Source organism: Vidua macroura, chromosome 14 (assembly GCF_024509145.1).
Source record: "Vidua macroura isolate BioBank_ID:100142 chromosome 14, ASM2450914v1, whole genome shotgun sequence".
Taxonomy (NCBI): Eukaryota; Metazoa; Chordata; class Aves; order Passeriformes; family Viduidae; genus Vidua; species Vidua macroura.
In genome coordinates this window covers 4261087-4283274 of record NC_071584.1, presented here as the reverse complement: position 1 = coordinate 4283274, position 22188 = coordinate 4261087, and the positions used below count along the sequence as shown (strand labels likewise).

Sequence of the window (22188 nt, the reverse complement as noted above, 5' to 3'; positions counted from 1 at the left end):
CGCCCACCCACCCTGTTCCCGCCTCTTTCCCTGAGGCGAGCATCGCGCCAGCCCGCTTCCGCTCGCTGATTGGTCTAACCCCTCTTCACTCCGGCTAATCGCGTTGAAGGAAGGAGGAGATTCCCCCACGCGCTCATTCACCTTTGGCTCCGCCATCACGGCAGCCAATAGGAGCGCGCGTTACCATAGCAGCGGCGTGGGGGCGACAGCCAATGGGAGGGCGCGATGTTGAGGCTGGCAGGCGTGTAGCCGGCGGGATGGTGAGGGCGGGGAGCGGCCGTGAGGGGCTCAGGAGCGCTCAGGGGGCGTTCAGGGGCTGTGATGGGGCTCACGGGCAGTGATGGTGGCTCAGGGGGCTCAGGGGCAATGATGGGGCCCATGGAGCTCAGGGGCAGTGATGGGGGCTCAGGGGCAGTGATGGGGCTCAAGGACTGTGAGGGAGGCTCAGGGGCACTGAGGGGGGCTCAGGGGGCAATCGGGGGGCTCAGGGGCTGTGGTTGGGGGTCAGGGGCTGTGATGGGGGCTCAGGGGCAGTGGTTGGGGCTCAGGGGCAGTGGTTGGGGCTCAGGGGCAGTGATGGGGGCTCGGGGGCTGTGATGGGGGCTCAGGGGCAGTGATGGGGGCTCGGGGGCTGTGATGGGGGCTCGGGGGCTGTGGTTGGGGCTCAGGGGCAGTGACAGGGCTGAGTCCCCCAGGTACCCCGTTCGCCCCCGACCCCGCTGTGCCGTGCCGAGGCCTGCGGCTTTAAGAAGCCGTCGCTGGGAGCCGCGGCCCAGAGGAAGAAGGCGAGCCCCGAGCTGGAGCTGCCGGAGGAGCAGCAGCGGGAGATCCGCAACGCCTTCGAGCTCTTCGACACCGACGGCAGCGGCAGCATCGATGTCAAGGACCTGAAGGTCGGGGTTTCCCTGCGGCTGGAAGTCACTGAGGTTATAAGGGAACAGGGCCATAAATGTTCAAATAACCTCAAAAGCACAGGAGTTTTCTGGGTTTTCCCCCTCCTCCCACCAGCAGAAAACCTGGTGGGCAAAAGGCACGGTTTTCTCTTTAATTGCAGCTCTTTTCTGCTCTTATCCAGTGTGTTTAGGGCCAGGCTGCCCAAAATTCTGTGCTTTGTGTCCCAACTTCTTCTCTGTTCATAAATTATCAAAAAAGGGCTTGTGCTCATTAAAAAGGTGTGGGGGGGGGGGTTCCCCTCTTGTTGAGGATTTAATGCTTTGTTATTATTGTTATTGTTGTTGTTGCTATTATCTGGCCCTTTATCAAAGAAGGAAAATGTTTTCCCAACAAGATTTTTATCGCCAGAATGTAAAATAAACTTATTTAAATTCCCTGTGGTTGACCAGTTAAAGAGGTGAGAGTCTGTGTAGGAAATTTCTGGATTAGCTGAGGGACAATTCCAAAACAGGAATGTTTCTGTCCCTGTTTTCTGCATCCTGTTGTGAATGCAGAGCAGCCTCATTCTTAGCCTGCCCCTGTTTTCCAGAAGACACGGAATTTTTGACAGGAAGTTCACTTTTTCCCCCTCTCCTGTGGTTTTGGTGATAATTTTGTAGGATTTGTAACTTATTTTGTCCTTCCAGGTGGCCATGAGGGCCCTGGGGTTTGAACCTAAGAAAGAAGAGATCAAGAAAATTATCTCAGACATCGATAAGGAAGGGACAGGAAAAATCACCTTCAGTGACTTCTTGGCAGCAATGTCACAGAGAATGGTATGGATGTTTCACAGCTCCAAACAAAGGGAAGTTTGAAGGTGGATGAGGAGACTTTATCTCCTTTTGGGTTTACAGGGAGATTAAAGCACTATATATTTTAAACCTAACTATTAAATGTATAAAAGTTGAGGTAATCCCTATCCTGGATTCTCTCATTTTTCAGGGAAAAGTTAAAATCATTATATCATTAACAGGTGTCTTTAACAACCAGGGGTGAATTTTGTGTTTGAAAAAAGTTTTTCTCACAGATGGAAACCAGCTCAGGCCTGCAGGAAGCTTTTGGAGGGTTGATGTGTGGCATGGGGGTGTTTTCTTTCCTTGAATTCTAATTTATAAATTAAATCTCTGGTTTGAAAAATCTTTTCAAAATCCAGATATTTAATAGCAGAAGACCCTGATAGTGAAATCCCAAAGATATCTGGCTGGCAAGGACAGAAAATAAATCCCTGAAATTCTGGAATTCTGGTTGTGCCTCTATCTTTGTCTGAATTTTATGTGTAATTCCTGCTGGCTGGGTTCCTTTATTTGTTCCCACGTCTATCAGATCTTTTATAACATTATTTTGAGTGTCACCTACAACACAACCACTCCTGTTTTACCTTAAATTTGTTCTTTCTTCCTTAAGGCTGAAAAAGATTCCAAAGAGGAAATTCTCAAAGCTTTCAAACTCTTTGATGATGATGAAACTGGAAAAATCTCTTTCCAAAACCTCAAACGTGTGGCCAAAGCACTGGGGGAGAACATCACAGATGAAGAGCTGCAGGTTTGGACCTGTAGGTTTTGGGGTCTTTGTGCTGGAGCTGGAAGGAAAATCCTCTCTGTGCTGGTAGGAAGGGAGGAATTCCTGGAACCTGTGGATTTTGAGGTCGAGGATGGGTTGAGCCCACATGGATGTAGAAATGAGATCATCCAGTTGCAGTTTTGTCCAGTAGCAATGATGTGAAAGGAATGACTCTGCTCCAAGCACTTTGTTTCCCCCCAGGACTTTTCCTATAATATTGCCTGGTCAGATTTCTCTATAAATACACCCAACAAAACAGATGTCAGGAAATATTTTGTCTGAGCTTGAGCCAACACTGGCCCCTCCAGCACAGCTAAAGAGTGGCTGGAATTCTGCATGAATCCAGTGATTCCCAATAAAGCCCACACCTAAATCCTGACCCCAAATCTCTTGCAGGAGATGATTGATGAGGCAGATCGGGATGGGGATGGGGAAGTGAGCAAGAAGGAATTCCTGAGGATCATGAAGAAGACTGGCCTTTACTGAAGCCCAGTGGATTTATTCCTTGGCACTTGGGTACATTCCTTAGGCAATGGGAGCCTCACTTTCGTAGTGTCTTGATTTCTTTGGAGGCAGCAGAAAATACAGGTCAGTTCTGTGTAAGGTTTTTGTGTAGAATATTTTTGTTTAGAAGTTTTAAAGGTATTTGGGAGCAGTTTGCACCACTCTGTTTACAGGCAGCAACGTGGTTGCTGGTTATGATGTTTACACTGCTTTAAATACAGAAATCACATTTTTGGGACCAAATTCAGATCCTTTTCTGACTCAAAAATGGGTCCAAATGATTCCAGTTTGGTAAAGAGATGACTCAAAACCAGACAGTGTCAATCTATTGCTCAATGTAAATCTATTTTGGGTTTATATCTTGGTTTGGGCCCTACAATGAACTCTTTTTATGACATATTTGCAGGATCCACCTTTTTAGAACCTGTTTTATGGGATTATCCCTCCCCCCCCTTCTCTAGGGCCTTCTTTAAACTGAAAATAAACTGCTGCAATTTATCTTGTGTTCAGTTCACATGGCTAAGGAAATCTTTGCAGAAGAAAATTCCCAGTGCTGCTTCTGAGAGCTCTGTGCTTGCAGGAATGCTCAGAGGCTGCAGATGGGATTGGATTTTATTTTCAAATAAAACTTTACTTGAAGCCATTAGAATTGTGGAAAGGGTTTTGATCCCCACTTTGCCAAAAAAAGATGTGGCCAGGCTGGAGAGGATCTAGAGGCCACAATGATGATCCAAAGCCTGGGAAGTTCCCATGTGAGGAGAGGCTGAGACCTGAGCTTGCTCAGCCTTGGGAAACTGAGATTTAGGGGAGATCTTGTCACTGTGTTTGGTATTTGAAGGGTGGCTACAAGGAGAAGGAAACTCCCTTTTTATGAGGAATCATGGAAAGGACAAGGAATTTGCTGTACAGGATACTCCTGGGAAGATTCTGAATGGGCACCATAGGATAATTTTTCCCCATGAGAAAATCAGCTGTTGGAAGTGGTGGATTCCCTGGGTTTGGGCACTTTGGGATCCATCAAGACAGACTGTTGGGACATCTTCTCTAGACAGCATTTTTACCAAGAAAAGTTGGACCAGGTGACCTGGAATTCTCTGGTTCTGTTAATGCAGGAGAAGAATTTCACCTCTTCCCACCAGAGCTGGCTGGTGGCGTCGGGCTGGTCCTGCTCTCACTAGTGTCACATTTCTGCTCCAGTCTGGGTTCTGACAAATCCCAGCAAAACAAGGGGGGGCTGGTGCTGGGTATTTCTTCCTGTATCATTTTCCCAACTGACCCAGAGCTTGTCCTGATCCAGAGGGAAAGGCAGAGACAGGAGCAAAGATCAGAATTCAGTAGAAGCATCAGGTTTTATTTGGGAGCAGAACTGGGTTCCTTCCTTTGGCCACAATTCACTGCTCTGAGGGAGGGGTTGGGGAGCAGCTGACCCTGGGCACTGTGGGAGCCTGTGGCAGGGATAGGTGGGATACTGGGATAGAATTCCTCCTTGTGAGGGTGGGGTGGCCCTGGCACAGGATGCCCAGAGAAGCTGTGGCTGCCCCTGGATCCCTGGAAGTGTCCAAGGCCAGGTTGGAGCAGCCTGGGATAGTGGAAGGAGATTGGAACAAGATGAAACAAGATGGTTTGGGTCCCTCCCAACCCAAACCATCCCATGATCCCATGGCAGCTCCCAGCCCAACTCCTGCCAGTGTGTGACATGTCCTTGGCAGAACACAACAACTCCAAAATTCTCCCTCCTCAGCAGCCACCAGAGGTCTGGGGCAGAGCTACCGAGTGTCACTTTTGCTGTTGCTGTGTGAAGGGAAGGACATTATCCACGGAGACGAGCTGGGTGCCTGTGGGAGCTCAGGCCAGCCTGAGCACTTCCCGCACCATTTTCCCAATGCCGTCGTGGACGTGGTGGATGGGGGCGTTGCACATGAAGGCGCTGGTGCTCACCAGGCGGTTCCTGGCATCCACATGGACCTCGCTGACCTGGCTGTTCACGTGCCTGCAGCCCAGCTCCCTCATGGCCTCAGCAGTCTTGGCATAAGGCCACCTGCAAGGGAATGGGGAATGAAAACCTGGAGTGGGGAATCTCCTACATGCTGTGCTTGGGGAAGGGCCAGAGGGAAGATTCTGTGGTCACTGCACAAAACCCGTTCAGTCGGATCCAAATCTTTTCCTGCTCGAGGAGTTTCTCCAGGGTTGTACAACAGGAAAACCTCCTGTTCACATGAGTTAAAAATCTGAAGTAAAGCCAAAATGAGGCCTGAAGTTCCACTTTGGATGCTCCACTACCTAATTCTGCCCACTCCAGTGTTCATGTTAGTAAAAACCTGGGAAGATTTGGGTGAAAAGGGACTTCAAAGCCCACCCAGTGCCACCTCTGCCATGCCCAAGGACACCTTCCACTGTCTCAGGCTGCTCCAAGCCCCATCCAGCCTGGCCTTGGACACTGCTAGGAACCGAGCAGCCACAGCTTCTCTGGGCAACAATTAGATTTAGGTTTGTGGTGGGTTTTTTCCACTAGCTTCCTCAGAGCTAGTGACAAAACTCCTTCCTAGCAAAAGTCATCAACATTCCTTGCCTGCCCTTGGGAGAATCCAATCACAGCTTCCCTGTAGGACTGAAGACAGTTTCACTCCCTCCCTCTCTTCCCACCCCAAGCCTTGGGTAACCATCTTGTTCCTGCCTTGGATACACTTAGCTTGGAGTCAGCAAAGGCTTTTCCTACCCTAGGTCTGTGAGGCATCAGGGGGGCAAATATTTAATTTAAAATAATACTTTACATTTAAATTAATTAAAGTGTCTCATTCAAAGCCATCAGAGTTGTGGAAACAAGACACAAAAATGCAAACAGATTGGGTGTTACATCATTCCTTCTGCTGTGCAGAGAAATGATAAAATCAGTCTTCCAGAGTTTCTATTTTTCCCTGTTTTCCCTGTCCCCAAGAGGCCTGGAGTTGCTGAAGGCCTCACTGGAGGCAGCAGAGCTGAGTTCTCAGCAATAGCGTTCAGCTCCTTGTGAGACTTCCACCACCTGGCCAGGATTCCTGGGGACTTTGGGGGGACCCTGGTGTGGCTGTCACCAACCCCCCGGGGGTTGACACTCACTGCTCACACTCCGTGTCATGTCCCACAGTCACCTCACAGCCCGGGAAGATTTTGGCTGCCAGCACTGGGGAGATGCAGCACAGCCCGATGGGTTTGTGGGCAGCGTGGAATGCCCTCAGGACACCCTCCACCTCTTCGGAGACGCTGCAGTTCTTGCCCTGTGTGGCCCAAGTGCTCAGGTTTTTTGCCACCCCGAAGCCACCTGAGGAAAGAGAAACAGTTTAGGCTGCAAATTATGTCCAGGGCAGGATTTTTGCCAGGTGTGGTGTGGTGAAATGCTCAGGTGCATTGGATGGTTGGCAGCATTTGTCCAGAATCAAGAAAAAAATTAAAATTTGCTCTCCTTCCAAGCCCTGCTCCAGCCTGTCCCTCTCCATCTCACGACTCCCACACCATTCCAGACCTATGGAATATCTAAGCTGCGGACAAGCAGACCCCACACAATCGTACCTGGAATGATGAGGGCATCCAGCCCCTTGACATCCAGCGTAGCCAGGTCCTTGATGTTGCCTCTGGCTATCCTGGCACTTTCCACCAGGACATTGCGCTGCTCCGGCGTTGGCTGCCCCTTCACGTGATCCACCACGTGCATCTGGGGGATGTTGGGAGCATAAACCTCAGCCTGGAGTGAGGGGAAAGGACTGTTATTCTTCAGAAATTATGGAGAAACGTGGTAAAGGCACAGGCAGTGAGAGGGAATGCTGCAGGGCTTTCTTGGGAAAGAGCTGGCATGGAGGAAGGAGGGAAGGGAGGAAGGAAACTTTCAGCAGTTTGTGCCCAGAACTGCTTGTCTGGTGGGCTGAAGAGTCCATCCATATCCCAATAAATCTCTCTTGCTGGGTGAACACCCAGAGAGCTGCTGACCCACCCCATCTCCCACTGGTACAGGACTTGGGGTTTCCTCTCCCTACCAACTGTTTTCCCAAAGCCATTTCTGGAAAATGCTTTCCCTTTCTTTAGCACTTTCAAGCTCATATTCAGAAATTAAGAGTGGAGGGTGGTGAACAGATTTTGGGACTGTCCCACCTGTGCAGTTCTGGGCCACACAATTTAAGGAACACCGAGGTGTCCCAAGGAAGGCAGGGCTGGAAGGAATGTCCTTGTGAGGAACAGCCAAGGACTTCGGAATTACCTAGGTGGGAGACAAAGAACCTGAGGGGCAACCTCACGGCAGCTTCCCGTGGAGAGGGAGGCACTGAGCTCTGCTCCCTTCCAGCTGAAATAATTCCATTCTGTGCTGGTTTGTTTCCTTAGAAAAGGAGGGATTGAAATGACGCCCGAGTTTCCTCCACTAGAGGCCCCTGCCGATCCAGGGATGAGGGAGGGACGGGCTCCGACCCTGCTGGGTTGGGATATGGCAGGAGGGAAGGACTGCAGCGGCTCCAGGAGAGGAAAAGGCAAAATTACACACAGTGGAGAAAACGTCTGGCCAAGTCTCATCCTGGAGCCAAACAGCGAGTGCAGGGTTGGAATGGTCTGGAACTGGGGGGGCTGGCACAGGTAGGTCATCCCTGTGCCTCTGTGTTCCACTGAGCAGTTCCCATTCCCAGGGGGACGGCTCCGACCCAGACACGTGGGTGCCTCAGAGCTGAGTGTGATGCTCCAGAGGCTTTCCCTCCCTCCTTCCCCATTCTCACGGAGCCGCTCTCCCGACTTTTAGAGCAGCTGCACCTTTTTTACCCCTCAAGTTTAACTCACGAACCCCTATCTGTTCTCTCATCCCTGGAAGTGTCCCAGGCCAGGCTGGACGGGCTTTGGAGCACCCTGGGACAGTGGAAGGTGTCCCTGCCCGTAGCAGGGGATGGGAATGGATAATCTTTAAAGTCCTTCCCAGTCCAAACCATTCTGGTATTCTCTGATTCTATTTTCACTTCTACTCTTTGAAGGTTTTAAAAATATGAACTTCAAACAGCCCAAACTGTCTTTTAAACAGAGATACCAGGAGAGAAAAGACGATGTGAAGCCAGAAGTGAAGAGAGAAGGCGTTCAGGAAAGTCTGTTGGAGAGTTTGGATGCAGAGCCCCACGCCAGTCCCTTTGTACAGGACAGCTGAGCAGGGAGTTCTCCACACCGTTCCCAGTGACTCCAGGCACTGCTGCTTTGTCTTCTGGGGAGTTTATCTCAGAGACAAGGAGTGGAGAGACTGAGGAGCAGAGCCGGGAAAGGGAGCCAGAGCCAGGAAAAGGAGCTCGGGCAGGACCCTGCCGGTGCCTCTTACCTGAGCCCCCTCCCGGCTGAGATGCACCAGGACCGCCGAAGCCTCGTGGATCTCGCTGCCATCGAACACCCCGCAGCCAGCCAGCACCACGGCCACCCTCTTTGCCATGGTCCCCCGGGAGCAGAGGGTTCCCTGGAGAGCCGCACGCCGCTGTGAGCTCTGCCCGCCGCCCGCAGCCCTTTATAGCGCCAGCCCTCCCCAGGAGCAGGTGGGGCCGCGAGGGTTGGGCCGAGTTTCTTACTGGCAAGGAGGTTTTATTTCCAGTTCCACAGGCAGGGCATATAAATATTATTTGTTTCTTCAACTGGCTGCTGCCTTACAGATCTTCCTCCCAGCACGTTGTCTGCAGAGCAGCCCCAGCTGACATGCCCTGCTCAACAGAGCAGCTGTGTTTTTCCTCCTCGGCTGTTGATTTTCCATTCTAGTTCAGACTGAAGCACCAAAACCTTTGCACAGGAGATTGTGTCAAAAGGAGCCTGCCCAGAGCCAGGATTTCAGCCCGTGCATTCCCATCTCTGACCAATTCTTTGAACCCTGCACTGCATAGGCTGCTTTAGACTTTTAACACCAACATTTCCTTTTTGGCTCCTGAATGTTCCTTCCCCCAGATATCATCTCTCAAAAGTGGATATTTTACACTTTGCTGCAGTTGTTTGCTGGCTTTTGCACCCTGAGTTAAGAAGTTAATGAAGTCATAGAGTTGGAAGGGACCCCACAACATCCAGCTCCTGGCCCTGCATGGGCACCCCAACAATCCCACCCTCTGCCTGAGGGCATTGTCCAAGCACTTCTTCATCTCTGGAATAATGGGATTCTTCATCAACAGCACCATCTCTCCATTTATTTAATTCCAGGGAAGTGGCACTGGGAATTGGGGGAGCCCTGAGCTCTGGAGGGGCCCTGGCAGCCAGATTCAGTGTCTGGAGCTTGTTCCTCCCACCCTGGCTCTGCTCTCGTGGAGATGATCCTGTAGCTCTCTATTTCAGCCTGGCCCTGGTGAAATAACTGTGCCCTGTGGAGGCTGAGAGAACAAAAAATTCCCACAACATGGCTGCAGGGTGTTTTTCAGGGGTTATTTATAAGACATGTTCCTTGGGGCTCTGTCATTTTTGGGAGAGAGGTGAAGCACATCCTGTGGGTAATGAACTCGTGGCTTGGCAGAGTGTTCAGTCAGGGCAGGCCTGAGGAGAAGGCTCACTGCTGCTGTTTGGGACTTCATTTATGACATGTTTCTCCCAAAATAAGGTATTTCAGGCACTCAGCTGCTACCTGAACAAGCAGGAACAAGAAACATGGGACCGAGGCCTTGCAGTCCCACTAACCCAAGCCAGACTGTGCCTCTCAGTTACTTTTATTGCCCAGAACAGGAATTAAGTTGAGATATGCATAAAAAAACATCCAAAGCCTTTTCCCTGCTGCTTGTTTCGCTATCTAAGGAATCCTAACTATGGTTTAGGGGTGTATTATTTCCTCTTGCATAGAAAAACAGCCGAGTGATGTTGCAACCTGAACAAGTAATTTCTCCTTCCTGCAGCTGCTTCAGGAGCAGTCCTGCTAGCCATGGAACAAAGTAGCCAGAGGCTGAGGATTTCCACAACCTGCCTGCTGCAAACCACATCAGTCACCCTTGCCTGTTGTAAACTGGCTGCGCTGGTTCCCCTTACCGGGGTGATTACTTCAACTGGACCAGCCAGGCTTGTTTCCTCCCCTTGGAAAAACATCTGTCACAACAGACATGTCAGCCCTAAAGATCTCTCTGCAATGAAGAGATGAATGATAAATGACATTTCTCTGCTGGGTTATTCCAGCCTGGGTGGCCTTGGCTGTACAGATTTGTTGTGGGCATTGGTACTGACAAGTGGCTTTAATCTGCATTAAGGTTCTAGTGAGGAGGGGTGGGAAGGGACCCTCTTCCTGCAGGCTGAGCACAGTTAGAGATACCAGGAAGGTTTGGGAGCAGTGAAGGGGATCCAGCTGGATCCAGCTGCCATCGTGCTGCAGCTGGCTCAGGGGCAGGAGGAGCAGGGTCCTGATAAGCAGAGTGTCTGATGCTCTAGGGTTGTTCTGGATGCTGTCACGGCTCCAACACCCCTTGGATGACCCCACAGGCCTGACTGTGAGCTCCAGCCAGTGCAGCTCTCAGCCTCATTCCCAGCAGCTTTCCTGTCCTCCTGCCCTGTCTGTGGAACAGGATTTATGGGGCATCACAGAGCAGGATCTGCTGAGGGGAACATCAGAGCTGGCTGCTGGAGGAGCTCTGCAGAGCCATCCCTGGGCAGCCCAACAGTATCAGTACAAAGCTCTGCATGCTGTTCTGCACTTTTTACCTTGTCAGGAGAGTGGGAATTGCTTTAACTGGAGCCGAGTCCCTCAAAGGAACAGTCCCTACACTGCTCCATTCCCACAAACAACACAATGGAGGAACTAAGCTGTCAGCTCTCACAGAACAGTTCTCTGACAATTCCCACCCGAGCCATGACTCAACACGATCCCCAAGCCAGTGCTTTCTGCAGCCTCCCCTCCATCCATAAACACCTTTGTGCCCTGACCATGCATTCCACATGGGGAGCAGCAGGAAGCTGCCCACAGGTCCTTCATGTCCCCTTTGGGACACAATCCTGGCAATGCTGGACACTCACTCCTAACCTGGAAAGCCAGCAAGGCTCCTCTGGGCTGGAGGAGCTGGATATGGAGTGACAGGTGGACAGAAGTCACCTTTAAGGGAATGGCACTGGGTCTGCCCTGGGTTTGCCCAGCTCAGGGGGCTGGTGCCAGGCATTCAGAGCTGTGACAAGGACAAACAGTAGGCCCATGGCCAGTGTGAGGAGAAACAAGTGGTCCCCAAGGAGCTGCTGGGCTTGCAGAGGGCTTGTTTGCTCCATCAAGGTGGATGCTTGCAAAAACCTTCATTTTAACCGGTGTAATTTCCTCACTGGCAGGAGCAAAAAAAGGCAGCAATAGCAATAAACCCTCAGCCTTATTTTACAACTGTCTTTTTGAACAAGGGTTAATCAACAGTAAAATTAAGAGGCCCCTGGAGGGAGCTACCAGCGGCCCACGCTGACTCACAGCCCCAAATTTACTGCAGCCAGAACTTCATTTGCATTTCCTCCCGCATGCAGAGAGGAGCAGGAACAGAAGAGGTTTGTAGGGAAAAGGGGTGGAGAGCAGGGAGGACCGGCGGCAGCGGCGATGGTTTGGTTATAAAGAGCATGGGAGGAAAGAGAGGCAGCAGTGCAGCCCTCGGCCGGGGCTGTGGCGCGCAGGGATGGGCGAGTCACTGCATTCCTGCATCGGACTCCTGGGCATTTCCGCAGGTAGGGACCGCTCCTGGCATCCTGGCACGGGACACGGGCTTGGGACGAGCTTTCCGGGACACCCTCCTTTTCTGAGGGGGCTAAAGAGGCTGTTTATCCACAGGCTTCTCTGCCTGGGGTGAGCTTTTCTATCCAGAGATCCCTGCGCCTGCTTTGGCGGCCAACAAAATATTTTTCTTGGCTTCCAAGGGCTGGCCTGAAGTTTTGTACTCGTTCCACGCTGGGTGGGAAATAAATCCAAACTTTTTCATAGTCACTGTAGTAAATCATCTTGGTTTGGATGCAGTTTCCTCCCCTTTCCTTTTCCAACCCTTTTCTGTTTTCTGTGTTCACTCCCTTTCACTTGCTCCTCCTTTGTGTTCCATCTTCCCAGATTGTTTCAGCTGGTTTTCCATCAGTACTAGGCTGGAGGGATCAGCTGCAGGGTGTGTGTGTCTGTCCGCCTTTTGTATAACTGGAATTGTGGATTTTTACCTTTATCTGGCAACAGGGGAGCACTTTCAGACTCTTTCATACATTCCCAGGATGGTTTGGGTTGGAAGGGACCTTAAAGATGATCCAGTTCCATCCCCTGCCATGGGGCAGGGACACTTTCCCCTTGACCCAGCTGCTCCAAACCCCAATATCCAACCTGACCTTGATGGGATGGGGCATCCACAACCTCTCTGGGCAACCTCAAATGACTAAATCCAAGCACCCAAACCAGGCACCCAGAAAGAAGTGAGACCTTGGGCACAAACCAAATCACACTCCCCCAGCTCCTTAGGCTTTCCTATTTGCAGATCTTGCACTGTTATTTTCCCTCTATTCCGTGCTCTGTCCACCCTGATCCTCTCCTGGCTTTTGGGCCACGTTTACAAGCTCTGTGTGCTTCTCTCCTCCGTGTCCCACAGGATCTCTCCTGCTGGCCGTGCATTTGTACAGCTCCCCCCGAGCTACCCCGCTGATTCCCAGCATGGCTCTCGGAGTGCTGCTGCTGCTGGTGTCAGCTCTCCTGGTGTATGCAGGTAAGAGCTGGGGCTGGCCAGCCCCACAGCCTCCCTCCCATGGCTTTGCACATCCAGCTCTGCTCTGCCAGCAGTATACAAACCATGGCAGCCTCGCTGAAGCACTCATCCCTTCTCCCAGAGGAGTGTGTTGTCCAGAGCAGCTGTGGCTGCCCCTGGATCCCTGGAAGTGTCCAAGGCCAGGCTGGACATTGGGGCTTGGAGGACCCTGGGATAGTGGAAGGTGTCCCTGCCCATGGCAGGGGTGGAATGGGATGAGCTTTGAGGCCTCTCCCAACCCAAACCATTTCATAGCTCTGTGTCAGCACAGCAAATTTTTCCTCTACAGGCAAGAAAATAAATCAATGTTTGTCTTAAGCAAATGCTCTAGCAGGATCTTGGAGTTTTAACACACTGAATGCACATTTATCTCCCAGGCTTTCTGAGAGTGCTTTCAGCAGGCATGCATTGAAATGTCCATGGGTAAATGCCAAGAGACAGTGCCTCTACTTATCTGAGAGAAAAAAAAATCACTGCCTAGAACAAAACCCACACTTTCTAGAATGTTGAATTATTTATTCTTTGTAACTCATAGCAACATGAAATCACAGAATCATCAAATCATGGAATTATTCAGGTTGGAAAAGACCTTGAAGACTGTCAAACCCAACCATCAACCAGCACCACCACCATGGTCACCACTAAGCAATGTCCTCAGGTGCTACATCCGTGTGTCTTTTGAACACTTCCAGGGATGGGGACTCCTCCACTGCCCTGGGCAGCTGTGCCAGGGCTGGACAACTCTTTTCATGAGAAATTTTCCCTGATATTCAATCTAAACCTCCCCCAGCACAACCTGAGGTCATTTCCTCTTGTCCTTGATTCTTGTTCCCTGGGAGAAGAGCCTGACCCCTCACTACAACCTCCTTCCAGGTAGTTGTAGAGTGGGATAAGGTCCCCCTGAGCCTTCTTTTCTCCAGGACAAATCCATCATCAGGCAGGACCCGTGCTGATCCTTGCCCTGTAGTGATCCTGCTTCCCACCTTTCCTAACTCCTGCTTCCCACACTGTGCTGTCTGAAACCACAGCCCTGTCTCTGTTTGTTCACAGGGATCCGGAGAAGCCTCAGGAACGCCTCCCTGCTGGTGTCCCTGTGCCTGACCCTGTCAGCCCTCTGGAGTGGCTATGGAGTGATCCTCATCCTGGCAGGGCAGGGAGTGCTGCCTGGCCCGGGGGATGCCCGTGATGCCCTGCTGCCAGGCCTGGTCACCTTCACCCCAGCCCTGCTCCTGCTGGCTGTGGTGGGCTTCCTCTGTGGAGAGCCCCTCCTGGCCCTGGTGGCTACCACCGTGTCCCTGGCCAGTGCCCATGAGGCGGCCCTGCACTTCAGCTCCTCGCTCGGCCCCTCGGCCGTGGCGTGCAGTCACCTCAGTGTCTGCTTGGTTGGGGGCTACTTTGTTCTGGGGAGGATCCTTTACCTCCTGACCAAAGGGAAAGTTGCCCTCCCTGGCATGGATCTCGCTGAGAAAAAGGCCCAGGAGCAGGGCCGGGGCAGCACTGGCAGCACCAACCCCTTTGCAGCCCCCGGGCTGCTCCTGAACATGCTGTCAGCCAGTGTCTTCTGCTGCAGGCTCCTGGGAGTCACCCCCAGACTCTTCCTGGGCCACGTGCCCTGGCTGTGGGCAGCTGGCACCTACCAGATTGGCATCTGTGTGTTGTCCTACCGTGCAATGGACGTTCTCATGGCTACAGCATTTGGCTTCACTTCCATCCTTAAATTCGCTGGAGGCTACTGCCTCCTGTACCCCGCCTGGCTGCCAGAGGAGCCGTCTCTCCCGACCCCATTCCTGGTGGTTTTCTCCATTCTTTTTGCTGTCTTGGCTCTTTTTCTCTCCTTTCAGAGCCCTGTGGATGGCCTGTACTTGCTGGTTTTTGTCACCTACTGCATTGCCTTGGCTTGCAGTCCCAGGGGTTTTTTTGCAGGTGGCCCCCAAGGCGTGGCCGTGGCCATTTTTGTGGCCTCGGCCTTGGTGGCTCTGATTCACCTGTACAATGTGAGGGGCAGGGCCAAGATCCCAACAGGGAAGGGTGCTGTGAAGGCCCTCCTTGCTCACAGCAGCCTCCTGAAGCTCCGGGAGGGGACAGACCTCCACGCTCCCTACCTGGGCTATTCCAAGTATGCCAATGCAGAAGTCCTTACCTATGCCTGCAGTGTCCTGGCTTCTTTTGCTCTAACAGCCACAGGAGACCCCCAGGCTCCTCTTGCCACTGTTGTCATTCCGTGGGTGGTGGTAGCTGGTGGGATCCTGAAGTTCCTTGGTGGCTCAGTGGCCTTTGCCCGGGGTAAAACCCTGGAGAGCAGTGCTTTTATCCTCTACTCTGTCATGTGGACCATCTGGGGCCTGACAAGGTACGGTGGTTTCTATGGCACTGCCAGAAGCTTCCATGCAGCTGTGGGCATCATTTCCTTCATGCTCTTCAATAGCTTCATTGTCTTCTGCTCGCTCTTCTTAAACATGGCCTGGTTCTTCTACTCCCTCGCCTTCACGCTCATCTCTGTCAGCTTCCTGCTGGATGCCATCCATGCTCTTCCCACTGGATACGACATCGCTGCCACCCTCATCTTTGGGCTGGTCAGTTTTTACTGCTTCCTGGCTGCCCTGGCCAGCAGCACCTTTGAGGGTTGCTGCTTGCCCATGGGGGGGCCCATGGTGCAGCTCAGTGGTGTTGGGGCAGGAACGACCAAGTGCCTTCACCTGCCTGCCAGGAAAGCTTCCTCAGTCAAGAGAATTGCAGGTAAGAGAAAAACAGAGGGCACAATGTGGGGATGGAGGGGATATTCTGTGAGGTTTTATAGCAGAACACTCTTAAAAGGACATTATCCCAATCAGAGAATCACAGAATGGTTTGAGTGGGAAAGGACCTTAAAGCCCATCTTGTTCCATGGGCAGGGACACCTTCCACTGGACCAGGCTGCTCCAAGCCCCATCCAACCTGGCCTTGATGTGGAAAGCTGGATGATGTGGTGACGTTTTGGTAAAGTGGGCCAAGTTACAGGAGTCACGAGCTGAGTAGAGCAGTGAATTCCCTGCTGTGCCTCCTGCATTATTTCCCTGTGTCCTCATCTGCCCTGAGACCCAGGAATCCTCCAGGCTGGGGCTAACACCCAAAGCTTTGCACAGAGAAAGCAGAGCCAATGCTTGGTCCTTACTCTCTGCACTCTGGCCCAGAATCCCCCTAAATGCCAGATATACCCTTGGAGGAATGTGGGAAAATGCACTGCCAGAGCAAGGGACAAGGAGAGGAGAGCACCACGTTGTGTGACAACTCTGCCACGGGAATTACACTCCTCCCCTGTCACTCAAGGGCTCCTGCCCTGCTCACATGCCAACAGATATCCTGAGGAACGGCGGCACCTGTGGCATCCCCACGGACACCGTGTACGTGCTGGTGGCCGCCTGCAGCCGGCCTGATGCCGTGGAGAAAGCTCACCGGTGAGTCCTGGCACCCAGGCTGGGCTCAGGAACCTTCCAGATCTCAGAGCTGCTACTGAGTGCTGGCTACAGCACCCACTGAGAGCAAGGCAGCTCAGCCTCAGTGGGAACAGCAAGGGAGGGAGAAGATCCAGGTGAGGAAAGGAGGGAACTGAGTTGCAGTTGTGTTCTGGGACACCAAAGGCTGATAGAGCCAGGTAACTTGGACACCACAAGAAGCCCAAACCAGTGGCAAAGGGGGCAGGGGCTTATTGTTCTTACTTGGAGGTATGTGTTGTCACAACAAAACCCCTCTGGTGTAAGCTGGAGCCCCTCATATTGGGGGGTTTCCTCAGGACTTGTTGGGACCTTTACCCACCACTACACAAGAAGTTAAAGCCTTGATTTGGAAATAGATGTTCCTGATTGGCAGTAGCCAGTAAAGTTCCTTCCCATCCAGTCAGTGGTTGAACAGTCTTCTGCTCCAGATGGTGACCTGGGGCAGAGCCTACACATCTTCTCTTAGCTCTAGACCTCTCCAGTAGTTTCCTTTCCTTGAATTTAAATCCTCATCTTACTTCCAGCCTCACCTTTTCTTCCCTCATTCCAGGTCCAAGAACCAGGCTCAGGATCGCCCCATGTCCCTCTGGATTTCCAGCCTAAAGCAACTGGAACCTGCCAAGCATTTGTTCACTCCCCTCCTCTGGGACTTCATGGAGGCTGCCTGGCCATCTCCCATTAGCTTGGTCATTCCCAGAGGTGAGGAAATGCTGGTAATGCCAAGCTCTCTGGAGAGCTTTGGGTTTGAAATTCTTAAAACTGTGAATGCCTGCAACACCACATGTTCCATAGGGATATTTTGGTTACAATCATTGTGTTTGGGCTGGTGTAAATCTCTAAGTGCTGAGTGACTCTGCTTGGTGCAGGTGAATGGGTGGATTTCCTGGGAATGAAGGACTCTGCTAAGTACGTTGGGACCCGCCAGAGTGTGGCCATCCGCATTCCCGACTGCTCTGTCACCACACACCTCATCGACCTGGTGAGTCAGAGCACCTCAGCCCTGGTGACCTGACCCCTTCTTTGAGAAGGGCTGGGGCCTGAAGGCAGCTGGGAGGGATCTTATGGCAGCAAAGAGGGGAAAAGGAGCAACCACCAGGTCAGGAAATCAGGACAATGCCCTTAACAGACACAGTTTCATTTCCAACGTAGAACACTGTTGGAAGCAGGGACTTCTCTGAGGCCGGAATAACTTCAGAAGGTGCAGAAGGTGGCCACAGGAGCTGTGATACCCTGAGTGTGCTAGGTCTAGGCAAGTGCTATTGCTGGAAAGCAAGATGTCATTTCATGGCCATCATCACTAAACCCAAATTTGTCAGTGCTGGTCACTCAAACACAGTTTGGTGGGGTTGTGGTTGACTGTAAAAAAGGTGCCTCACCTGGGTGAGCCACATTGAGCTCTCTTCAGAGTCTGGGAATGCAGAATGGGATGAATTTCAGAGCTTGAGTCACCAAGTCCCAAAAGTCCTGCTCAGAGCTTTGACTGCTCTTTTTCTGTCACCAGGTTGGCCCCATTGTGGTCACATCAGCCAACCCAACGGGAGAGGCTGACACGACCCACCACAACCAAGTGTATGCCAAGCTGGGAGATAAGGTAACCAAGAGATGTGGGGATGGGAAAGTGCAACCACTTTGTTTCCAGAAGGCAAATCAATAGATGGTATCAGGAATCTGGGAAAGCCTCTAATTCAAAAAAATCTCATGGATGCTCCTCATGCTGGTGTCAAAGAGAAGGAAGATTTTAAAGCACAGGTCTTGCCATGAAACCAAAACTCTTCTGCTTTACATAGTGTAGTTATGGCTTGGCAATGTGAGTGGGTTCATATTCCAACATGGGATGATGGGAGCAATAAAAAATTCATTCTTGCTTACAAGCAAGCAAATCCTGGTGCCTGGATGTGCTGGCATTGGGCTGTGAGAACTCAGGGATTCCCATCTAAGGCTGGGGCTGGTCTAAAACTGGTACCAAGCTCCAAAATATTCCTGGCTGTTAGAGCTTTCATGGAAGTGGCCTTTCATTGGTTTAGGTAGGAGATCAGGAAAGGTTCTTCCCTAGAGGGCGCTGTCACTGCCCAGGCTCCCCAGGGAATGGGCACGGCCCCAAGGCTGCCAGAGCTCCAGGAGCCTTTGGAAGGGTGGAATTGTTGGGGTGTCCTGTGCAGGGCCAGGGGTTGGATTGATGGTGCCTGTGGATCCTACCAGTTCCAGATGATTCCATGATTCTAAGATTTCACTGCTGAATTCTGAGGGTTTTACATTTTGTGTCATCGCGGCAGCTTTAAACAAGAGGTGGTACAAGTCTTCCACCTCTAGCTCCTCAAAAATCAAAACTTCATACACATTTTCTTTGTGGATGGGACTTCTCCAGAGCTCCTCAGCTGCTGTAAACCTGCCTGTGCTGTGCTGCTGACCTGCACCCCGCAGAGCTCTCCCTGCCCTTGCTTTGAGGTTCATTCACTCCAAATCTAGCGCTGGTGTCGCTGCAGCGGGGCAGGAAGGAGCAGCATTGCCTTTGATGAGAACTACTTCCTGTTGAGAGGGGAAACTCTCCCTTTCCAAGAGGAATTTGGTGTGAAAATTTGCTGGTTTTAGGTGGATGCAGTCCTTTGTGGTGGGCCTTCTCCAGAGAACATTGCCTCCACCGTGGTGGACTGCACAAAGATCGACAGTGGGAACATTGGATTCTTCCGAGTCGGCATCATCCCCAAGTCTCAGGTGAAGTTCATCTGGATTTAATTTCCATTCCCTTTCTCCACTGAATGAGTTTCAACCTGGGGCTTCCTAATTCAGTAAGGAGACAAGTCTGTGATAGCGCGAGGAGTTATCTCAGGCTGGTGTGAGGGACAAGAGCAGAGCTCTGTGCTTCTGTTCTGATCCTGCTCCAGAGCACCTCTGTGGAGCTGGGGAATGGGAAATGTGGGGCTAATTCATCCATGGAAAGGGCTCTGAGATCCAAGGTCATGGACCTCTATGGGGCAGGCTCTCCATGTTCAGCCATCCCATACACCTCTGAGCACAGAAATTATTTGTGTCATCCCAAAACCGAGCCAGACACTTGAAAGAGATCTTGTGGAAGGTGTCCCTGCCCATGGGGGACCTTTAAAGGTTACTTTCAACCCATTATTTTATGATTATTTGATTATTTCAACAGCTGGAGAAGAAATCAGTGCTCTCCCTTAAGTCCTAACCTACTCCCAGCTGTGTCTCCTCATTCCAGGTGCTGCAGATCCTGGAGCAAGTGCAGAAGAAACACCTGGTGGTCCCTAGCAGTGGCCCTTGCCCCACAAAAGGCTGGGAAGAGCTCCAGAACCGTAGCCATGCTGTGCCAAACGGGGTGGGCAGGGCTGCCTTGGTGGAGCCAGGGCCAGATCCCGATCCCAAGCATCACACCCGCTTCTGAATCCCACAGCTCCATGCTCACCGCGATGTCGGCTGCTGGAAAATGCCATTTCGGCCAAATTGGGGAATGGGAGAGGCTTCCCAGCTGCAGGGGTGACTCATTTGTCTTTCTGTGGACACTGCTCAATTATCCCAGTGCGGTGTTGCCTCGCAAACCACAGGCACCCAGCAGGAGCATCTTCCCTTGGGGACACTGCCAGCTTTCCCTGGAGATCAGTCACAGCCAAAGCAGGCTTTCCTTTGGGATAGGCTGACCCCAGAGTTATAGAGCTTTATCCCTGACACTGGGAAGGAATTCCTCAGATTTGGAGCAGGGAGTGGGGCGTAGCAGTGCAGAATTACCTGGTGGGGGAAAAACACTGCATGAAACTTGAATCACACAGAATCCTTTAGGTGGGAAAAGACCTCTCCAATCCTTGAGTCCAGCTGTCCTTCCAGCACTGCCAGTGCCACCGCTGACCCGTGTCCCCAAGTGCCACACACGTGGGGAAGGAGGAGGGGAGATGTGTCCAGGTGCTTTGCTGGTGGATCCAATGGACTTGGCAAAGTCTGAGCTGGGAGCTGGGGGTGTCTCCTGTGTTTTCTTCAGAGAGAGGTCACCCATGTTTGACCCCACTTGGGAGGTCTTTCCTCTGTTGGGAGAACCCAACACTTCAAAGAAATGCCATGACCTGAGGTGCCATTTCTGTATTTCACACTCAGTGTCAGAGTGGAATTCCCATCTGGATGACTCCAATGTTATATCTTTAAAGGTGCTGGAGCTAATTTAGGTAAGACCCTCCCTTCCCATGTTAGGAATTTCAGGAGGGCAATCTCCAAGTGTTTGAGGAAGCCAGGAGCTGGTCTCTTGCCTTACAGCCCAACTCTTCCCATCTCATGGCACGTTTCCTCCAGAGTGCAAATCCCATAGGATCAGAGGAAGGAATTCCAGCCACTACAGGCAGTCATTTGTCTTCTCCAGCTTCTCTGCAAGCTCCTGAAATACCAGGAAGGAGTTGGAGACGTGCTCACCCATGACCTTACTAGCCTCACTGGGACGTGGTGGGATGGCTCCTGGAGTGCAGCAATGGGAGGATGTGGACTTTTTAGGAAGGACAGGCAGTGTGGAGTGGTGGCTGCTGAGCAGGAGGAGTTGGGAAGGCATCTCAAACCTTTGTGAGGAGTTTTCCTTGGCAAACACTGCAGTTATGGCTTATTCTATCTCCAAAAACTGCTGATCTTATTCTTACCTGACTCAGGTGCAAGGTGCTGATCAAACTGCAGCTGAAACCAATCCATTGATCATTGATTTCACCTGAAGCTGTGCTGGAATTTAAGGATAAAAGTGGTGCAGTCAGAGGCGCTCAACCTCTACAAACTCTGCCAAAATGGGGTCTCCTCAACTTGTCCTCACAGAGCTGGCTCTCTTCCTGCAGAGAAAATTCCAGAGAATTAAGTGTGTTCAATGATTCTGCTGGTCTACTTCCTGTATCTCCTTGGAGTTTCTTAAAACTGGTTTTTAGAAAGCAATAAAATATTTTCAATAAATAGATCATATGCAGGGATGTGCAATTGTGACAAAACCTTGTGGGGCAATGGGTTCTGGATGTTGTTGTTCCTGGCCATGCAGGATCCAAGCTGGATCTCAGGAAGAAATCAAATTGTGACACTTCCAGGGTGGGGAAGAGGAGGAGGGGAGAAGATAACTCCTCATAGCAGCTCCTGGTACCAGCTCAAAAAATGCCAAGGCTGAATTTCACCCCTTAACCACTAGGAAAACCCCATAAGCACCAAAATCTGAGGGAATGTGGTAAGAAGTGGATGGAGGTGTGTTGAGACATCACAAAGCCTTTTGGTGAGGGAAAACTGCCCTGGCTTAAATGTACCAGGGGTGCTGCTGCCCTGTCTTGCAAATAATGATTTTTTTAGTGTGGCACAAGTTAAAAGTGGCTCAAAAAACTGTGTTCTTCTCTTGATGCTTTGTCTGAATCCATTTTTCCTCTTTGTCTTCTTTTTTTTTTTTTTTTTTTTTTTATTCACAGAAAAGGTTGGTTTCAGTACTGGGACACTGGGGGAAGCATTTCTCATTTTGCTGAAGTGAGACAAGGAGAGGTTTCATTTCAGGCATGATTTTACCCCACCCACAGCTCTCCCCTGTACCAGCAAATCAGAAAGGAACAGTTTAGGGAAAAGGGGATTTAAATGGGATCTTTCACTTAAATCAAGGCAAAAAAAAAAACAAAAAAACAAAAAACAACAGCAACAAAAAAAACCCATTCTACTATTTCCACCGTTTCCCAGCATTTAAGGGGAAGCAAAACATTTTTGAAGATAAGTGGAGAGAGGAAAAAAGTTGCTGTTTTAAGTGGCAAATCCAATCAGAGAGGGCTGAGATAAACATTTGAATATTTGGGTACATGTGCTGAAAAATCACAGATCAAATCTATTTTGGGCTATCAACAAGAGTATTTTCATCACTAAAACTGGAGGTTATGGTGAAAAAAGGTTGTCCAGGCCTCCTCAAGGGAAAGCCTCACTGAGCCCTTCTGTCCTGCTCCAGGGGAAGGAACCACTCCTGTGTTCTGGATTAGGGGGACAGAAGGGGGTGTGAGGTCCGCAGACCTCCACCACAGGAGGGGAAAAACCAGAAGAGACTCCTCTGAAAC

General features: G+C 51.1%; 3 protein-coding genes across 6 annotated transcripts; 2 read left to right on the top strand and 1 right to left on the bottom strand.

Annotated features, from left to right (window-relative positions):
- The first annotated feature begins 135 nt into the window (after positions 1-135).
- Positions 136-8398, top strand: LOC128814644 (centrin-2-like). Of its 4 annotated transcripts, none has more exons than XM_053990688.1 (6): positions 141-260; positions 696-893; positions 1581-1709; positions 2338-2475; positions 2890-3081; positions 8027-8102. In XM_053990688.1, exons 1-5 carry the CDS (start codon positions 213-215, stop codon positions 2977-2979), a joined length of 603 nt encoding a protein of 200 aa, XP_053846663.1. In that variant the 5' UTR covers positions 141-212; the 3' UTR covers positions 2980-3081; positions 8027-8102. The 4 variants fall into 4 exon arrangements, with proteins under 4 accessions (XP_053846662.1, XP_053846661.1, XP_053846663.1 ...); XM_053990689.1 differs by lacking the exon at positions 8027-8102 and adding an exon at positions 3459-3495; XM_053990687.1 differs by lacking the exon at positions 2890-3081 and having other exon boundaries at positions 136-260; positions 8027-8398.
- LOC128814645 (putative glutamine amidotransferase-like class 1 domain-containing protein 3B, mitochondrial) lies at positions 4633-11147 on the bottom strand. The gene is made up of 4 exons (XM_053990691.1): positions 8312-11147; positions 6544-6715; positions 6094-6295; positions 4633-5035 (listed from the first exon to the last, which is right to left on the bottom strand). The coding sequence occupies exons 1-4, from the start codon at positions 8417-8419 to the stop codon at positions 4843-4845; spliced, it is 675 nt and encodes a 224-aa protein (XP_053846666.1). The 5' UTR covers positions 8420-11147; the 3' UTR covers positions 4633-4842.
- Positions 11147-21095, top strand: LOC128814641 (uncharacterized). Its single transcript, XM_053990679.1, has 9 exons — positions 11147-11628; positions 12522-12635; positions 13725-15410; positions 16009-16108; positions 16698-16846; positions 17014-17126; positions 17649-17738; positions 18737-18859; positions 19362-21095. The coding sequence occupies exons 1-9, from the start codon at positions 11580-11582 to the stop codon at positions 19542-19544; spliced, it is 2607 nt and encodes an 868-aa protein (XP_053846654.1). The 5' UTR covers positions 11147-11579; the 3' UTR covers positions 19545-21095.
- Positions 21096-22188: the final 1093 nt, after the last annotated feature.